Raw genomic sequence first — 15,838 nt, 5'->3', positions numbered from 1 at the left:
GACATTGGGAAGAATAATAAATTAAGGCATTAATTGAGGAGTTGAAAGCAAAGGAGTTTAGAAAAAGAGTAAAGCAAAGCAAGAACAAAGACACAAACATAGACATAGACGTAGACATAGACATAGACATAGACATAGACATAGACATAGGAAGAGTAGACGAGAGTGGTCCCAAAGTTAGGAGAGAAACAAATTTAATTCAATATTATCACGCTTACTTCCATCAGGCCACCACATGCACACACTCACTCAACTCACTCACCCACTAGTATAACAAATTAACAATAACTATTAAGTATTAACTAGTCTTTTTTTTATCTTAGCTTTTTTTGTTTTTAATTTCATCTCTTTTTACTACTCTTTCTCTAATGCAGCTGTGATTTCTCTGTATAGTTCGCATCAACCTTGATCCCAAAATAGTGCAGGTCATAATGGGGACCATATTCACCACCAACAAAAAAAATGGTTTTTATTTACTCGACCTGTTACAAAATACATGCATTACTTTGACTTGTATATTTATCGATCCATAAGTTGATATATATGCTAAATATATACATAAAGATGAATTTAAAGTTTCTATTGCACATAATTGTACAAGATTATGGTCAAAATAAGATATGTTAATATGAAAAATATTTTAATTTTTGATTAATCTGCTATGTTTATTATTTTATTTATATTTTGCATGGATTAGCTAGAAGTAGCTACCTAGGTTTTGCATATAAGGTTCACATAAAAAGAACCCAAAAGCAGAAAACAGCATCTCAACCTATCAAAATCATACCACTGCCTTAATTATTATTGTTATTAATTAGGTGGTCACTATATTTATACTCCTTTCAATTAAAGTGATTCCATCTATTGCTGAAATAAGAAATGGAAACAATAAACAAGATATATATGTATAATGGCATGAAATTGGGTTATGGTTGTGTTCTTTTGCTTGTTACTCGTCTAACTCATTAATTGTTCACTATAATTGTGTTGCTCCTACCATATGTGATGACCTAGGTTGCCGATAAGAGTTTATGCCCTGGTAGCTCAGGCTTGTATGTATGCTTCTATAGGAATCTATGTGTTATTTCCGTCATGTGAGGTACACGAAGTGTTTATATTACTTTCTACATGTGTCTTGTACGTACATGTGATAACGCATGTACTGAAGTGAAGTGTAAAGTTGATTAAAGACGTGTTCTCTTTTCTTAAAATAAAAATATTAATTAAGTTTTAATGAGTTTATATAAGTTTTAATCATGTTCGTTCCAATAAGTTTTAATCTTGTTCGATCCAGTAAGCTTACTATTTAATAATTAATTGGTTCTAATAGCTCCAATGAGATTTAGGGCTTGTTCTAACAGACTGAAATTAGCTGAACTGAACTGAACTGAATTGAATTGAAATGAAATGAATATTTTATAAGAGAAGGAAATTAGGAACTGAGTTGAACTGAACTAAACTGAAAATAAACGTATGAGAACAGCCACTTAATCATGGGTATATAAGCTCAATTAAGGTCGTTTCAAATAGATTACAACTTTACAAATTAAGATAATGCACTTTTATAAGTTACTTGTTTTGATAATCATTTGTATACTTAGGTATAATAAGATATAAAGTTTTGTCAAAAAAACAAAAAGGTATAAAATTGGGACTAAACTCTTTAATCCAATTAATAGACTACATACTAAACACTTATTGATTCTTCAAATTTGATTAATTACATCTCTATGTATCACATCTTTTCTCAAAGTTCATCCCTTAGCTCATTCTAAATGTAGCATTGTACATAAATGTGACATACATCATTTACGCACTAGATGCATCAAACACAAAGTAAAAAAGCAAAGTAGATTAGAGGTGTGTTCTGCTATGATCTTCACTAAATAATAGGTTTATAAGTCCAATAATTCAGATGATTCCAAAAAGTTCAATCATGGACAATGAACTCATCACACTCGTAAGTTTACTTTCTTGCAACCAAGGTTAATAAATTGTAATAAGGTTAAGTGAGTTTTAATTTTAATTCAGGTAAAGAAAACATATCCTTACAAATTACATAATACTTGTTAGACAATCACATGTATACATACATAATATTACCATGTAAATAAAAGTTGGTACTAAATTTAAACATTATGGTCCAAAGTCCAACTAGTACTACTACAAAACACTCATTGATTCTTTAAATTTGATTCACATATTCTATGTGTCATACAAAGTATCTTTTATCAAGTTTCATCTCTTAGCTCATTCCAATATACCATATAGCCTTGTACATAAATGCCATACATCATATACTCACTAGATACTTCAAACACAAAAGTGCTCAAAATGTCATAATTGATTGGGACAACCAATTGTAATTAATTTAATTAATTAATTAAAACAGAAGAAGAGTATTTATAGTGTTTAGTGATAGCAACATGTCTTTAAGTTTTGTTTTTATGGGGTGAAGGTAATAGGTCCATTACCAAAATGACACGTGTCATGTAGTTTTGCAGGCCTATTGGTACCAGTTTGTAAATTCATTTATGCTTAGAAAGCAACTAAAGGATTGAAGACATTACCACAGATTAGGTAACATTTGCAACATTAGCCTGTAAAGGTATTACTTCTGACTTTGGCATTAAGAAAATGATGTTAAATTTACTTATACATTTATATTTATTTATATTTACATTTATATACTTCTATTTCCTTGAGAGTTGTTACTTTGATATTGACCTCCATTTTTAAATATTTTTTTCTCAATTTAATTTTGGTTTTTTGATCTACCTTTCATCTATTGGTTGGCTTTTTTTGTTTGGTTTGATCCCATTATGTATGAACTTTATTATATCTTTTTTAAGGGATTGTGATTTGTGAACTTAAATTTGCTTATGTTTGTGTGATAATTTTTTTAAGCATATAATAAAGTTATCTACATTTATAGGCTTTTAGCCTTTTAGAGATAGCTTACTTGTAAAATGCATTCACTATGTTTCATTTAAAGTTCTATTTGAATCAATTCTAAATTAATGCGACTCTTTTCACACAAAAAAAAAAATAAAATAAAAAAAAAAAAAAATAATGTGATTTACTTTAAGGGAATTTACAAAATTAATTTCCTTGCAAGATGAAGTTCCTTTATATTAAGACATAAAAACAAATGTTTCTCATATTATTATGGTCAATTGGTCGTTTTCAACTCTTTTTAGAAGGTGGAGGGAAGTTTCACCATGATTTCATAAAGCAAGCTAAGTGATAGAATATGAATGTATTTGTATGTTTATGGGTGTAATATATGGTGAGCTTCCAGTTTAAAAAAGTTTCACTGATTTTTTTAATTTTTTATTTTAATAAGACTAAAAAAGCATATCCTTATATTTTTAAGGTATTCACAAGGTATCTTTTGCTACAAATTAATATAGGGCCTATTCCGATTGACTGAACTCAGCTGAATTGAACTGAACTGAACTGAACTGAACTGAGCTGAACTGAACTTATTAATTAGTGATTTCTAACTACGGATTAGGGATCTTTGATTATTTATTACTATACATATGTGTATATACAAATGTACATATAAATAATAATAATAATATTATTATTATTAATTTTGATTATTATTATTATTATTATTTATTGATTATTATTATTATTATTATTTATTGATTATTATTATTATTTATTGATTATTATTATTAGTATTATTATTTCAATTATTATTGTTATTATTATTATATTATTATTATTTATTGATGATGATTATTATTATTTATTACTTATTGATTATAATTATTATTATTGTTAATATTATTATTATTATTAATAAGAGCTTAAAAGAATGAAATTTGGCTTTATATCATTAGCAATATCATTAGACGTAAATTAAGAGCTGAACTGAACTGAACTGAATTTCAACGGAAGAGAACAGGCCCATAGTATCCAAAAAGAACTCCTAAACAACATTAAATTAATATATAACACCTAATTGTATTGTTTACATTCTACTATATTCACTTGCTCTAAACACATACGTTCTCTTCCGTTGAAATTCAGATCAGTTCAGTTCAGCTCTTAATTTACGTCTAATGATATTGCTAATGATATAAAGCCAAATTTCATTCTTTTAAGCTCTTATTACAACGACGACGACAACAACAACAACAACAACAACAACAACAACAACAACAACAATAATAACAACAACAATAATAATAAATAATAATAATAATAATAATAATAATAATAATAATAATAATAATAATAATCAATAAATAATAATAATAATAACAACAATAATAATACTAATAATAATACTAATAATAATAATCAATAAATAATAATAATAATCATCAATAAATAATAATAATAATAATAACAATAATAATAATAATAACAATAATAATCAATAAATAATAATCAATAAATAATAATAATAATAATCAAAATTAATAATAATAATAATAATATTATTAATAATAATATGTACATTTGTATATACACATATGTATAGTAATAAATAATCAATAAATAATCAAAGATCATTAATCCGTAGTTAGAAATCACTAATTAATAAGTTCAATTCAGTTCAGTTCAGTTCAGTTCAGCTGAGTTAAGTCAATCGGAACAGGCCTTAAGATAAGTTCATAAGAAGTACTTCCTCTGTTCTTTTTCACTTGACCTGTTTCTTTTATCACGTTTGCCAATATAAAACTTTAGCGATCAATAACCTTAATTCTCCATAAGTAAAAATTATAAAAGTTGTATATTATGATAGTACTTATTGAGACGAATTCAAAAAGATCTCACATGAATATATTTTTCCTTACATATCATTCATAAAAGATGGTCAAAGGAGAGGTAGTAAATAGTTTAAAAGTCAAAGCGGATCAAGTAAAAAAGAACGGAGGAAATATAAGTTTAATACATAAATAATAAGTTTATAATAAGTAAATTTTAAAGTTGATAATGGCTAAAGTGTTGATAAGTTTGGGATCAAAGGAGTTATTCGAGTTCAGTCCTCAACTATTTTGAGCACAAATTTGTAATACTGTAATTGATATCTGATAAAAAGAATGCATCACTTCTTTACAAAATATTAAAATATTATCTCAACCGGCCATAACACAAATTTACTGAACTATTATGTTAACTATTTTAAATGCATAATTAATCTGTCATAACACAAATTTGCTTAATACCCCTTAAAGTTACATTATTTTCCAACAAGTTAATTAGAAATAAATGGAGAGTTCCAACAATAACAAAATTTTAATTTAAAAAATAATAATCACAATACTTTTACGGATTTTTATTTTGAGACTCTAAACATGGGATACTATTCATACTAAGATCCTTCCTAGAAGGAAAGTCACTACCCAAGATCATGCATTAAACTCTATTCTTTGATCAACATTTTTTTTTTTTATTTATTTATTTTTTTATTTACATTTGATTAAAAAAAACTTTATCATCATTTGTTTCTAGAAGTGTTATTAGTTAAAAATAAAAAAAAGTAAGATACTAATTACTAACCACTAACTAGCATGATATACAAATACCAATTGTTGTAATAGAAACACATATATACTGCCCACATGTAAGTGTTACATTTTTAGCATTCGAATTTGACGCTTTGCATTTGCAATTAGACGCAAGTCACGCAACCCAAGTTGCACTTGACTGATTTTTATTTAATTTTTTTAAAAAAATAATAAATCAAATCACAAAAGCTCATTGTCAACTCGATGCTCAATGTGGACAAAATTTAGCTCTAAGCCTCTAAAGCACATGAACCTAGACAATTTATCTTAGGCAAAATCTTTTACTTGTATGTTTTTATTACTTGTATTATCTATTTATTTATTTATTTATTTTCTTTCATGGCTTATCAATACAAAGTACATGGTATTTTACAAGAATAATGTATAATGTACACCCAACACATCTAATCCCATCAAAATTATCCCTTTATAATTTCATATTGACAGTGTTGGCTCATTTTATAAGACTCTCACCTTAAATTTTAGAAGTTTAGGGTTCAAATCCTACCTAGTGAAGGTATTTAGAGATAGAGATTGGAGGTAGGGATTTCCTCAACCTCCCCTTCTACTTCCAAATGTTTGGTCCGTAATTACTAAATATTTAAAAATAAATAAATAAATAAATAAATAATGTAATTTGTTTTTTTGTAAACATATTTATAATGTGGATTTATTTATTTTATAAAGTTAGATTGAGAGTGACCAGTTTATATCTTACACTCATTTGAAAAAAAAAAAAAAAAGCTTTTGACAAGCATGTGTGGCAATGCAAGGCAAATGTCTTAACATACACAAAAAACTATTCCGTAGGTAATGAATAGAGAGTTGATACACATACAACCATTGTATGTTGTCCCTACATACAACACTATTAGAAATTTGACACATCATTAAAAAAGGGAGAAAAATATAAGTCAAGTATAAGAGTCTGTTCCGATTGACTGAACTCAGCTGAACTGAACTGAACTTATTAATTAGTGATTTTTAACTACGGATTAGTGATCTTTGATTATTTATTGATTATTTATTACTATACATATGTGTATATACAAATGTACATATTATTATTATTATTATTAATATTATTATTATTATTAATTATTGATTATTATTATTATTATTATTATTTATTGATATTATTATTATTATTATTATTATTATTATTATTTATTACTTATTGATTATTATTATTATTATTGTTGTTGTTGTTGTTATATCATTAGACATAAATTAAGAGCTGAGCTTAACTGAACTGAATTTTAACGGAAGAGAACAGGCCCTAAATTGATTATAATGGAACTTGATCCCATTATTCTAGCCAATAAAAACATGACAAATTAGAGTTGAATTACTTATTGAATTGGAGTAGATATCATGATTTGCAATACAATTAAAGTGATCCCTTATAGACTTTAGTTTGTTGAATTACTTCAGATTTTCATCGTTAAAATTTGATAACAAATAGGTCTAAATGTTAGAAATAATAAATTCTCGTGCATAGCGTAAAGTTGAATTATATCCTCGTATTACCCGAACAAAGAAAAGCTTTACATCAATCTTTAGTTTAGTACTTTGGTAATTTGGTATTATTGGTTGGATACTAGGATTAAAATTCGAGAACATAGACTTACGTAATACTCTGGTTCAAGCCCATTCTTCTTGGACTTAAGAGTAATGGATTGAATTTCTCAATCCTAAACATTGATCAAGTCATTCAAGTGAGATAAAACACTAATTACATACAACACCCGCCTAGTCCGCCTCCCTATCTCCAAAAACTCATGACCAATATCGAGTGTTTATGCTTCTATAATAGCCTCTGTAATATTACAACAGTCCCAAAATGGCCCTATATAATCCCAATATACAGCATAAATCCGAAGTTCAATGTAGAATAAAGCTGAGGCCTAAAGTGATGTATAATTGTATATGCTCCCACTACAAGACTAGTAACTGGTTCGTTAGTTTGAAGCAAAGCAACAAGCAATCCATGAAACTTCCCCTCTTCAAGAAGAATAAGGGACGTCAATGGCTAAATTGCTTAGGTTTCGGTGAGGTCATCTCAAGACGGTCTCACAATAATGGCACAGCCAACAAAGTTGTTCTGGAAGCAAGGTCTTTTGGTCAGTGTCAGCAAGTTATTCGTTGCTGAAAATTCAGCTTGTGCTTCATCAATATAGTCCTGATGCTGAATGCAGCTTCTCAGGCCGGTGTTCATTCCACATATTCTGAACTTGACTGCCTATTCCCTCAAACCATCACTATACAAGATAATGATCAGGAGCTGTTGACGGACAACACAAGCAACATTATACAAGATAGCTATGGTAGAGGAATTCAAACTAAAATGGTATTTGTATACAGGAAAAGGCAGCACAAAATTCTAGTCTGCATAAAAGTCAGAACATAGATCATATGCAGATAATTGGAGTAACAAGAATGCATAACAGAGAAATTTGATGATTTCCATAAGTACGATACTTAGCTTCATGTACACTGACCTTTATGTTACCAGATCAATCACCAGCATTGACCTGAAAGTCTATCTAATGCACACCCAACAATCATCAAAACTATTTCACACCAGCAACACACTGATCAAAAGTGCCTTTCAGCAGGAACAAGTCTCGTCAAACAACTTCCCAAGGACACTCCTATAATCCTCCCGAAACCTAGAAAAACCACTTGCAATTTAGAAATCAAAAGGAGCACAACATACAAATCAAAACTCAAACCTGAAACAAGTGCAGTATATTTTCCAAATTAGCACAGAGATTTAATTCCTCGAAGTTTGTGAGCAGTTTACAAGCACCTACATAAAATGTTGTCAAGCACTTTCTTCCTTTTCCAGAAAGAAAGTTGAGAAGTAGGCACAAGCACTTGGTGCACAAGTGCTTAGCTGCTTATAAATATCAGAGCCACTCAAATAAGGTCAGTTTGGCCCCTGTACATTTCCTATAAGAAGGGTCTGGTGTAGAGGCCAAGTTTGCACAAGATAGTAGCCAGCGGTGATGAACATACTGAAGCATAAGCGGTTCTTAACCCCCCGGTGTTAGCCAGAACAAAGCAATTCATGTGAGGAATAATTAAATTTTAATGGCAAATGTATGTCTAGTGAAGCAGTGTTAAGGCAATTTTCTCTCCAGGTCTACTGATGAATTGATTGAATAAATGAAGTTCTGTTAGTCAAGTAAACTGCTTTGGTTTCTGAAGTCTCTGAAAGATACTGGCATATGAAGATTTTCTTTCTTTCACCTTTTCTAGAAGGTAGGAAGATGGATCCTATAGGTGTTTTCATCATCTATCTTGTATTGGATTTGTTTGTAAAATTTCACCTTGCTAATTAAAATTTTCTTTTATTGTAAAAAAAAAAAAAAAAAAAAAAAAAAAAAAAAAAAAAAACACTGCATGAATAAGGTTTAAAATAAAGAATAAGTACTTGAGGTGGGTGCAGATTATCACAGTGAATAAAAGCTTGACAGTCAGAAACCTCCATGGTTTAATTCATCAAAAACAAGGAACAAGAGGTAGAAAAGGAACATAACATAAGCCATATGAAAAAATCATGAAGCTCTTACTTGGGACAGGAGAATGTAGTGAAAAGTGGAATGGGCTCAGGGATAGATTTCATTCTTTATCTCTGTATGACTTTATAAAACATTTTAATAATTTTTAAACAATTCCAATATTTTGTAACATCAGCCAATATTTGAAAGATATACAGACCTCTATCTAGCTGCAAGTTGTTGATAACATGTACTTAAAAGGAGCTCTTATCCACTACTATACAATCTTCAACAGCGCATTCTGAATTTAAATCTGAGGCAGACTCTGAATCAGCAACTTCTCTATAGGCAAAGTGAGTATTTGACCTCCGTTGTTTTAGGATCCTATCAGAATCATTCATCAGCTCTATGTATTTCTCTCTCACGGTAAACAAGGGATGCCTCTCTATAGCAGCCTCATCTTCATAAGCCTCTTTCAGGATTGCTGTGCAGGTATGGGCCTTCATGGAAAGGTAAAACATATGTGGGTGTCGCTCAAATGCCTTGTGAAACTTTTGAGGCAAGCTCAAAAACTTTTTAAGACACAGTAGTTTTTTCCTTGGAGCAGCATTTTCTACAAAGAGGCTGAGTAATTCATGCAAAACACCCACGACTCTTTTTTCTGCTATATCACTATCTGGACTCAAATGTGAAAAGTCCTCATATGGAGACACATAAGGAAGCTTCTGAAACTCATCCAACCAGGCCGAAATCTTTCTCTTCAATCTCAAACCTCTCGAGGGAAAAAGCGGGAATGGTATTGGCTCGATCCATCCACCATTGCTCTGTCCTCTCTGTACAGCATTTTTCTGCAAAATGGACATCATCTTTTCTTCACCCTCTACGGCTAATCCTCTATCTCCATTTTCCATTTCCACAAACTTAAAAGAACTATCAAGATTTTTCAGAAAATTGTCAGGCAGACCTAAATACCACTGAACTCCTTGAATTATCCTCAATGGCAACCTCTGCTCTCTAGACATTAATATCAACTTCTTCAGCCTAAGTTGCAAATCCAATTTATAATCCTCATAAATCGCCTTCTCCTCCACGTCAATCTCCATTGCTTTTGGGGTCAATCTAAACCATGGCAAATTGTATTGGGGCCCCACGAACTCTTCAAAGACAGAAGGATACCGCCTCAAAAGCTTCGCAACTTTGATGGGCACATCCAATACTAAACCCCTTTTAGATACATCTGAGATTGGAATGCAGCCACTAGGAGCTTGGGCAATGCAATTTTTAAGAGATATCAATGGTTTCAATTCTGGGCTTCTGTAAATTGTTTCAATTGAGTCATAGCTGCGATTCTTTTTCCATTTCATATACACATTTACATAACTCAACTTTCGGATGCAACAATATGATAGTGGATCCTTGTTGAAAGAGAAAAGGACATTAGCATGGCAGAGAAGTTTCTTTGAAGTTTTTGTTGTGGACCAACATATGGAGAGCATGAATGTCAACTAGGGCTAGGAATCAGTCAAAGATGCCTATTGTAAAAATTTGACAAAATGCAGATCCCTGAAGAGAGAGGAAAACAGTAGAATCTTAGCAAAGAGGACCTTCTACTAAGTACTTATTATGAACTAGTTACAAAGAGCATGAAAGTAACCCATTCCGAGTCTCGCTATACATCAAATAAAAGTTACTTCCTCCGTTCTAAATTAGTTGACACGTATTCTTTTTTTGGGAAGTTTCTTTTCGGTTGACTCATTTCCTTTTTAGCAATGCATTTTTGTGGTAAAAAGTCAGATTTACCCTGAATCCACACAGCCCCGCCCATAGCAACCCACTCTCTCTCCTCTCTAAATTAACCCCTTTTCTCTCCTGTCTTAATACCATGCATCCCATTTTCTCTCTCCTCCATTATAGCCACCCCCACCCCATATCCTCCTCCCTCGCCTTCTCTGTTATCTCCCCCTCCCCGATTCCAATTTATATGATACATTTCTTTTTGGGAGTGTGTTACAATTTCAAAAGTAGTATTGGGAGGAGTTAACCTTGAAAAATAGAAATATACTTCAGAAATATAACAGATAAAAACACCAAGATTCAAGCCATTACAATATTACATGAAGAAGGAACACTTCACACTCGTAACTCAGCTCTTTGCCTCAATTTATAGTGTCTGAAGTTTATATAATTGAAAATTTTTGATTTCAAAATGTCATAGTACTTTTTTGCTCCACAATATCTTAACACACCAGGATTCTCTAGGCCTATGTTACTCGGACTCTTTCATTTACCTCACGTGTCCGTGTCGACACGACTCGTGTCAGACACCGACACCGTCACTTTGGCACTTCATTTATAACTAAAAACACAATATTTTTCAAGAAAATGGGCGAGTCCGATACTTGGACACCCGTGTCTAATTGGACACTTCATCCGAGTCCATGTAATATAGCTCTAGGCCAAACAATCCTTCTTTGCACTTATAACCCAAAAAAAAAGGAATAGAATATAATTAACTGAAGCTAATTGTTATTTATGTTACTCGGACTCAATTAAAGTGTCATGTCAGACTTGGCCACAACAGCCCACAAGGTACGCCGTAATTGTAAAATAATCCAAGGGCCCGTTTTCATTGACTGTACTCAACTGAGCTGAACTGAATATTTTTTAAGAGAAGGAAATTAGGAACTGAACTGAACTGAATTTCAACGTAAGAGAACAGGCCCCAAGTGTGCCACTTTATAAGATATTGCATTATTTTGGTCCAAAATGAAGTACCCAATTGTCATACCAATGTTTGTAAGAGTCTTAAGTTGAATTATCATTGAAATAATTAGATTCACAATCCTAACAAGGAACCAAACTTCTTCATTAAACTACAATAAGACTAATATATAAACCCTTTTTAATATTGTAACTAGTTTTACCAAGTGATGCACTAGACTTTTCTAATATCTCCAATCTTCAATTTTTCATAAAGAAAAAAACTTCAAAATTCTAAATAACTAAGCCAAGTTATGTCTTTGAAATTAACTTCCCTTTTCGCCCGATCATCAGAAATGAGAAATTGAAATTATAACTGTAGATTATAAAACCTTTCACACTATTACATATTAACAAAATCTGAAACTCTCAAGAAATCCAAAATTTTATCAATTTTTTTATTTATTTTTTTGACACAGGAAAAATCTGGGACTGGAAGATTGAAGAAGTTGTTATTAGTGGTAGAATGAAATTATCATCCAATAACAACAATTATACAGAATATCAAAAACCAACAACAGCAACATTGCCATCAAAATTACAAAGTAGATAAAATCAAATCATAATTTTGGCACTAAAAATTTCATTCAAAGCTTCGTTTTAATACAGCAGTATAAATTAGCACCTCTTATTAAACCAGCAAATTGAAAAGAAAAAAAAAAACAACATTAAACGAACTACACCCTTAAACACCCAATGAAATTAAAAAAAATTGAGCAAATAAAAGAAACTTTAAAAATCATAATGATGGGAAAAATTGATAATACTAAAAGAAATTGAATTTAAATTCAAAAGAATTAAGAAATGAAAGAGTATAAGAAAACGAATATATACCTAGCAAATGACTGAGTTTGTTACCTGGAGAAGTTTGAACATGCTCCGGTGGTGGTAACCGAAGGCTGAGTGGTGTTTGATATTTTGTGGAAATGGGAAAAGGGTTTCAGGAACTACTCAACAATTATTTATTTACAGTGGCGGATCCAGGATTTTGGGGGAGGGGTAGCACAACCGACAACGTACGTTATGACACTAAGTTCAAAATGCGCTAAGGCAAATTAGTTAATATAAAAGGGAATTAAAAAAAGTACATAATAATGTATGCAATTACATTACAATACTAATACGTGAAAAAAAAATTAGAGTATGAATTGATCATTGGACCATTGGTATAATATTATGTTCATCTAATCATCTAATCATCTTCATTGGTATAATATTAAGTTTAATAAGCCCACTGCCCACTGCCCACTTTCTCTTTTTTTTTTTTTTTTTTTTTGAAGAAAAATCACTGCCCACTTAAAGAGTTAAAGTAAACAATAAGCATTAAGCAACAAACTTATAAGCAAATTATCAATTAGCAAATAGCAAATTATCAATTAGCAACAAACAGTGAAACAACAATTAGTAATTGTAATTAATTAGATTAATTAGTAATTGTCAAACAGTGAAACAGTGAACTAGTGAAGGCTGTGAAAACCTAGGAAGCACGGAAACGGACTCGGACACGGACACGGACACGGACACGACACGGACACGGGAAAACGGCAATCCTGAAATAGGGGACACGGGTACGGCGTATAACAAGTCATATAATATATTAAAAAAACGAGAATTTGACAACTAATTCAATAAAACACTAAATAATTAGCCTCAAAACACACAATTTTAATTAAACAAGTAAATGAACTAAGTGTACGGACATAGTCTCATACATATCAAGAAACCATCAAACCAAATACACTAGTTTATATCAATGAAGATAGTCATGATTAACCATAACAAGTCCAACAAAACACATTATTCACATCACAGCAAAATTAGCAACAACAAGAACCACAAAAACTGAATTTTCTACTTATAGAACCACTAATCAAAACTAAAATTAGAAACTTCTCTCAAAGCATCAAAGTTTTCTTATATAATAAAACCAGATCAAAGAAGCTTAATAACACAATTATAAAGCCTCGTCATTCACGTTGGTAATACACTCTTTAATCAACCAAATATGAAGGAGATAAATGCTATCAAAGCTCCAAGTATAAAAGCAAACATAATTACACAAATCCCAAAACAATAGGAATCAAGACACAGTGAACATTGCATCTTCAAAACCCCAGGATCCACATGCTACATTTAATAAACACAAATGAAAAAAATAATCCAGAAGCAATATTCCACTGATCTCAAAGAAGATACATTTAAATAAAATTAATTAAATTAAAAAATCTAACTTTTCACAAATTTAGAAAGAAGTGTATGAGGTATTCTTGTGCACATGCTCACCAAACCCAGATTCCAAAAACTCAATTATTATTATTAATGAAAACCCATTGAGGAGGAACCTCAGTAATTGATTAAAATCAGGTTCCACAAGATAGTTAAACGTTAAGAGAAAAGGTTGACACATACTGACATACATTAGAGGCCTTCCACACGAGAAGAGTGGGCAAAAAAAAAAAACTAAATTAAATTGGTTCATGACTCATTCTAGACTTCTAGTAGCCGATTTCTTCCAAACTAAATTAAATCAAGACAAAAAAAAAACTCCTAACTTGGGAGAGGCAATTATAGGTTGTATTAAACTAAATTAATTCAACATTCAGATCCTCTACAATAACAGAGATGATATTGCAATTGGAACAGCTTAAATTATACAAGTATTAAATTCAACTGTGAGAGAGAAGATAATTTACTTGGAGAATGGAGAGTAACAGAGTAACAGAGCCGTCGTCCGTCACTCCGTCGAGCCGAGGTCAGAGGACAGAGGCCAAGATCGAGCAGCAGGGTCGCAGGGGAAGGCGGCTTGACGGCGTCCGGAACTCCGGCGGGCGGCAGCAGTGAATTTGAGTGCGGTGGGGCGGGTGGGCGGAAGTGAGAAGTTAGGATTTAGGGTTTGAAGACTTTGAACGAGAAAAGAGAAGAGGAAGGCAGGAAGCCATTTCCCCGTGGTTTTTTTCTCAAAAAAAAAATTAATTTTTTTTTTTTTTTTTTGGGGGTGTAGCACGTGCCCCCCGGGCCCCTACGTGGGTCCGCCACTGTTTATTTACTGTTTTTTTATAAGAAAACCGATGAATATAAACTTTTTTATTATATTTTTTTAATATAGGTTTTATACAATCAAGAGCACCAGCAACGGGAGAATTATTCTCCTTTTACCATCCTTTTACGTGCTTTTTAGATTCCTCTTGAATGCTAGATTAGTTAAAAAGATCCTCTTTTGATTAGAAAACTAGCATTTTTTTTTTCTGTGGAAAGGAAACAATGTCTCGACCCACGTGCCAAAGCAAACATAAGAAAAAAGGGGAAAAGTAACCGTTGGAAGCAACATGCCAAACCGTTGACGTATTTTTGTTCGATTAATAATAATAATAATAATAATAATAATAAACATATTTTACAAACTAAAATAATAATTAAGTGTGTAAATAGGAGAGAGAATATATGGTGGGGGTATATGTAAATAGGAGAGAGTATATGGGAAAGGATACTCTGATGTTGGAAATATTTAAGAAAGAGGATAAGTAAAAGGATGGAGATAGTGGGAAGTGATGTGTCAAGTGGAGGAAAGGAGAGAGAAATTGGGAAAGGATTGTTGCTTACTTATTGATGTTGCAGCTCCGTGGGATATGAAGTATGAACACTAAGTTTGACATCTAATACGAGTACTTATTAAAATCCTTATCAAAATGGAGGGGATCATGGTTATCAATAACGAATAGAATAATTGAAAAAGAAATCTTAATTCATATAATCAACCCCGTCAATAGGATTAAGGGTTTGTTAACTTCAGCTTAATTTCAGTTCAGTTAAGCTGTGAACAAGTCTCTAAGACCTTTTGATGTTCTTAAATTAAAAAAATTACATTAGAAATAAATATACTTTTTTTTTTACTTTGCCAGAAAGTAAAAATGTGTGATATATTTATTTATTATTTTTTTTTATTACTTTGGTGGTAAATTAGTCCTGCATATAAAGACCAAACACTTGGGAGTAGATCAATAGAGGAAAGTTGAATTCCCTACCCAGAACTCATGGCAAAAG

At 31.2% G+C, this 15,838-nt stretch overlaps 1 protein-coding gene across 2 annotated transcripts; it reads right to left on the bottom strand.

Moving 5' to 3' along the window:
* Positions 1–7,158: 7,158 nt before the first annotated feature.
* On the bottom strand, positions 7,159–14,990 carry LOC110708418 (protein ROOT PRIMORDIUM DEFECTIVE 1-like). Of its 2 annotated transcripts, XR_002508720.1 has the most exons (4): positions 14,491–14,990; positions 9,258–10,600; positions 8,033–8,203; positions 7,159–7,815 (listed from the first exon to the last, which is right to left on the bottom strand). XR_002508720.1 is itself a non-coding variant. In XM_021886546.1 (2 exons), the coding sequence occupies exon 2, from the start codon at positions 10,531–10,533 to the stop codon at positions 9,292–9,294; it is 1,242 nt and encodes a 413-aa protein (XP_021742238.1). In that variant the 5' UTR covers positions 10,534–10,600; positions 14,491–14,989; the 3' UTR covers positions 9,129–9,291. The 2 variants fall into 2 exon arrangements, 1 of the variants encoding a protein (XP_021742238.1); XM_021886546.1 differs by lacking the exons at positions 7,159–7,815; positions 8,033–8,203 and having other exon boundaries at positions 9,129–10,600; positions 14,491–14,989.
* Positions 14,991–15,838: the final 848 nt, after the last annotated feature.

Source organism: Chenopodium quinoa, unplaced genomic scaffold (genome assembly GCF_001683475.1).
Source record: "Chenopodium quinoa cultivar QQ74 unplaced genomic scaffold, ASM168347v1, whole genome shotgun sequence".
Lineage (NCBI taxonomy): Eukaryota > Viridiplantae > Streptophyta > Magnoliopsida > Caryophyllales > Amaranthaceae > Chenopodium > Chenopodium quinoa.
This window is presented reverse-complemented; position numbering and strand designations above follow the sequence as displayed.

Coding starts and splice junctions, on each gene's coding strand:
- LOC110708418 (XM_021886546.1), bottom strand. CDS start 10,533: ATGCTCTCCATATGTTGGTCCACAACAAAAACTTCAAAGAAACTTCTC.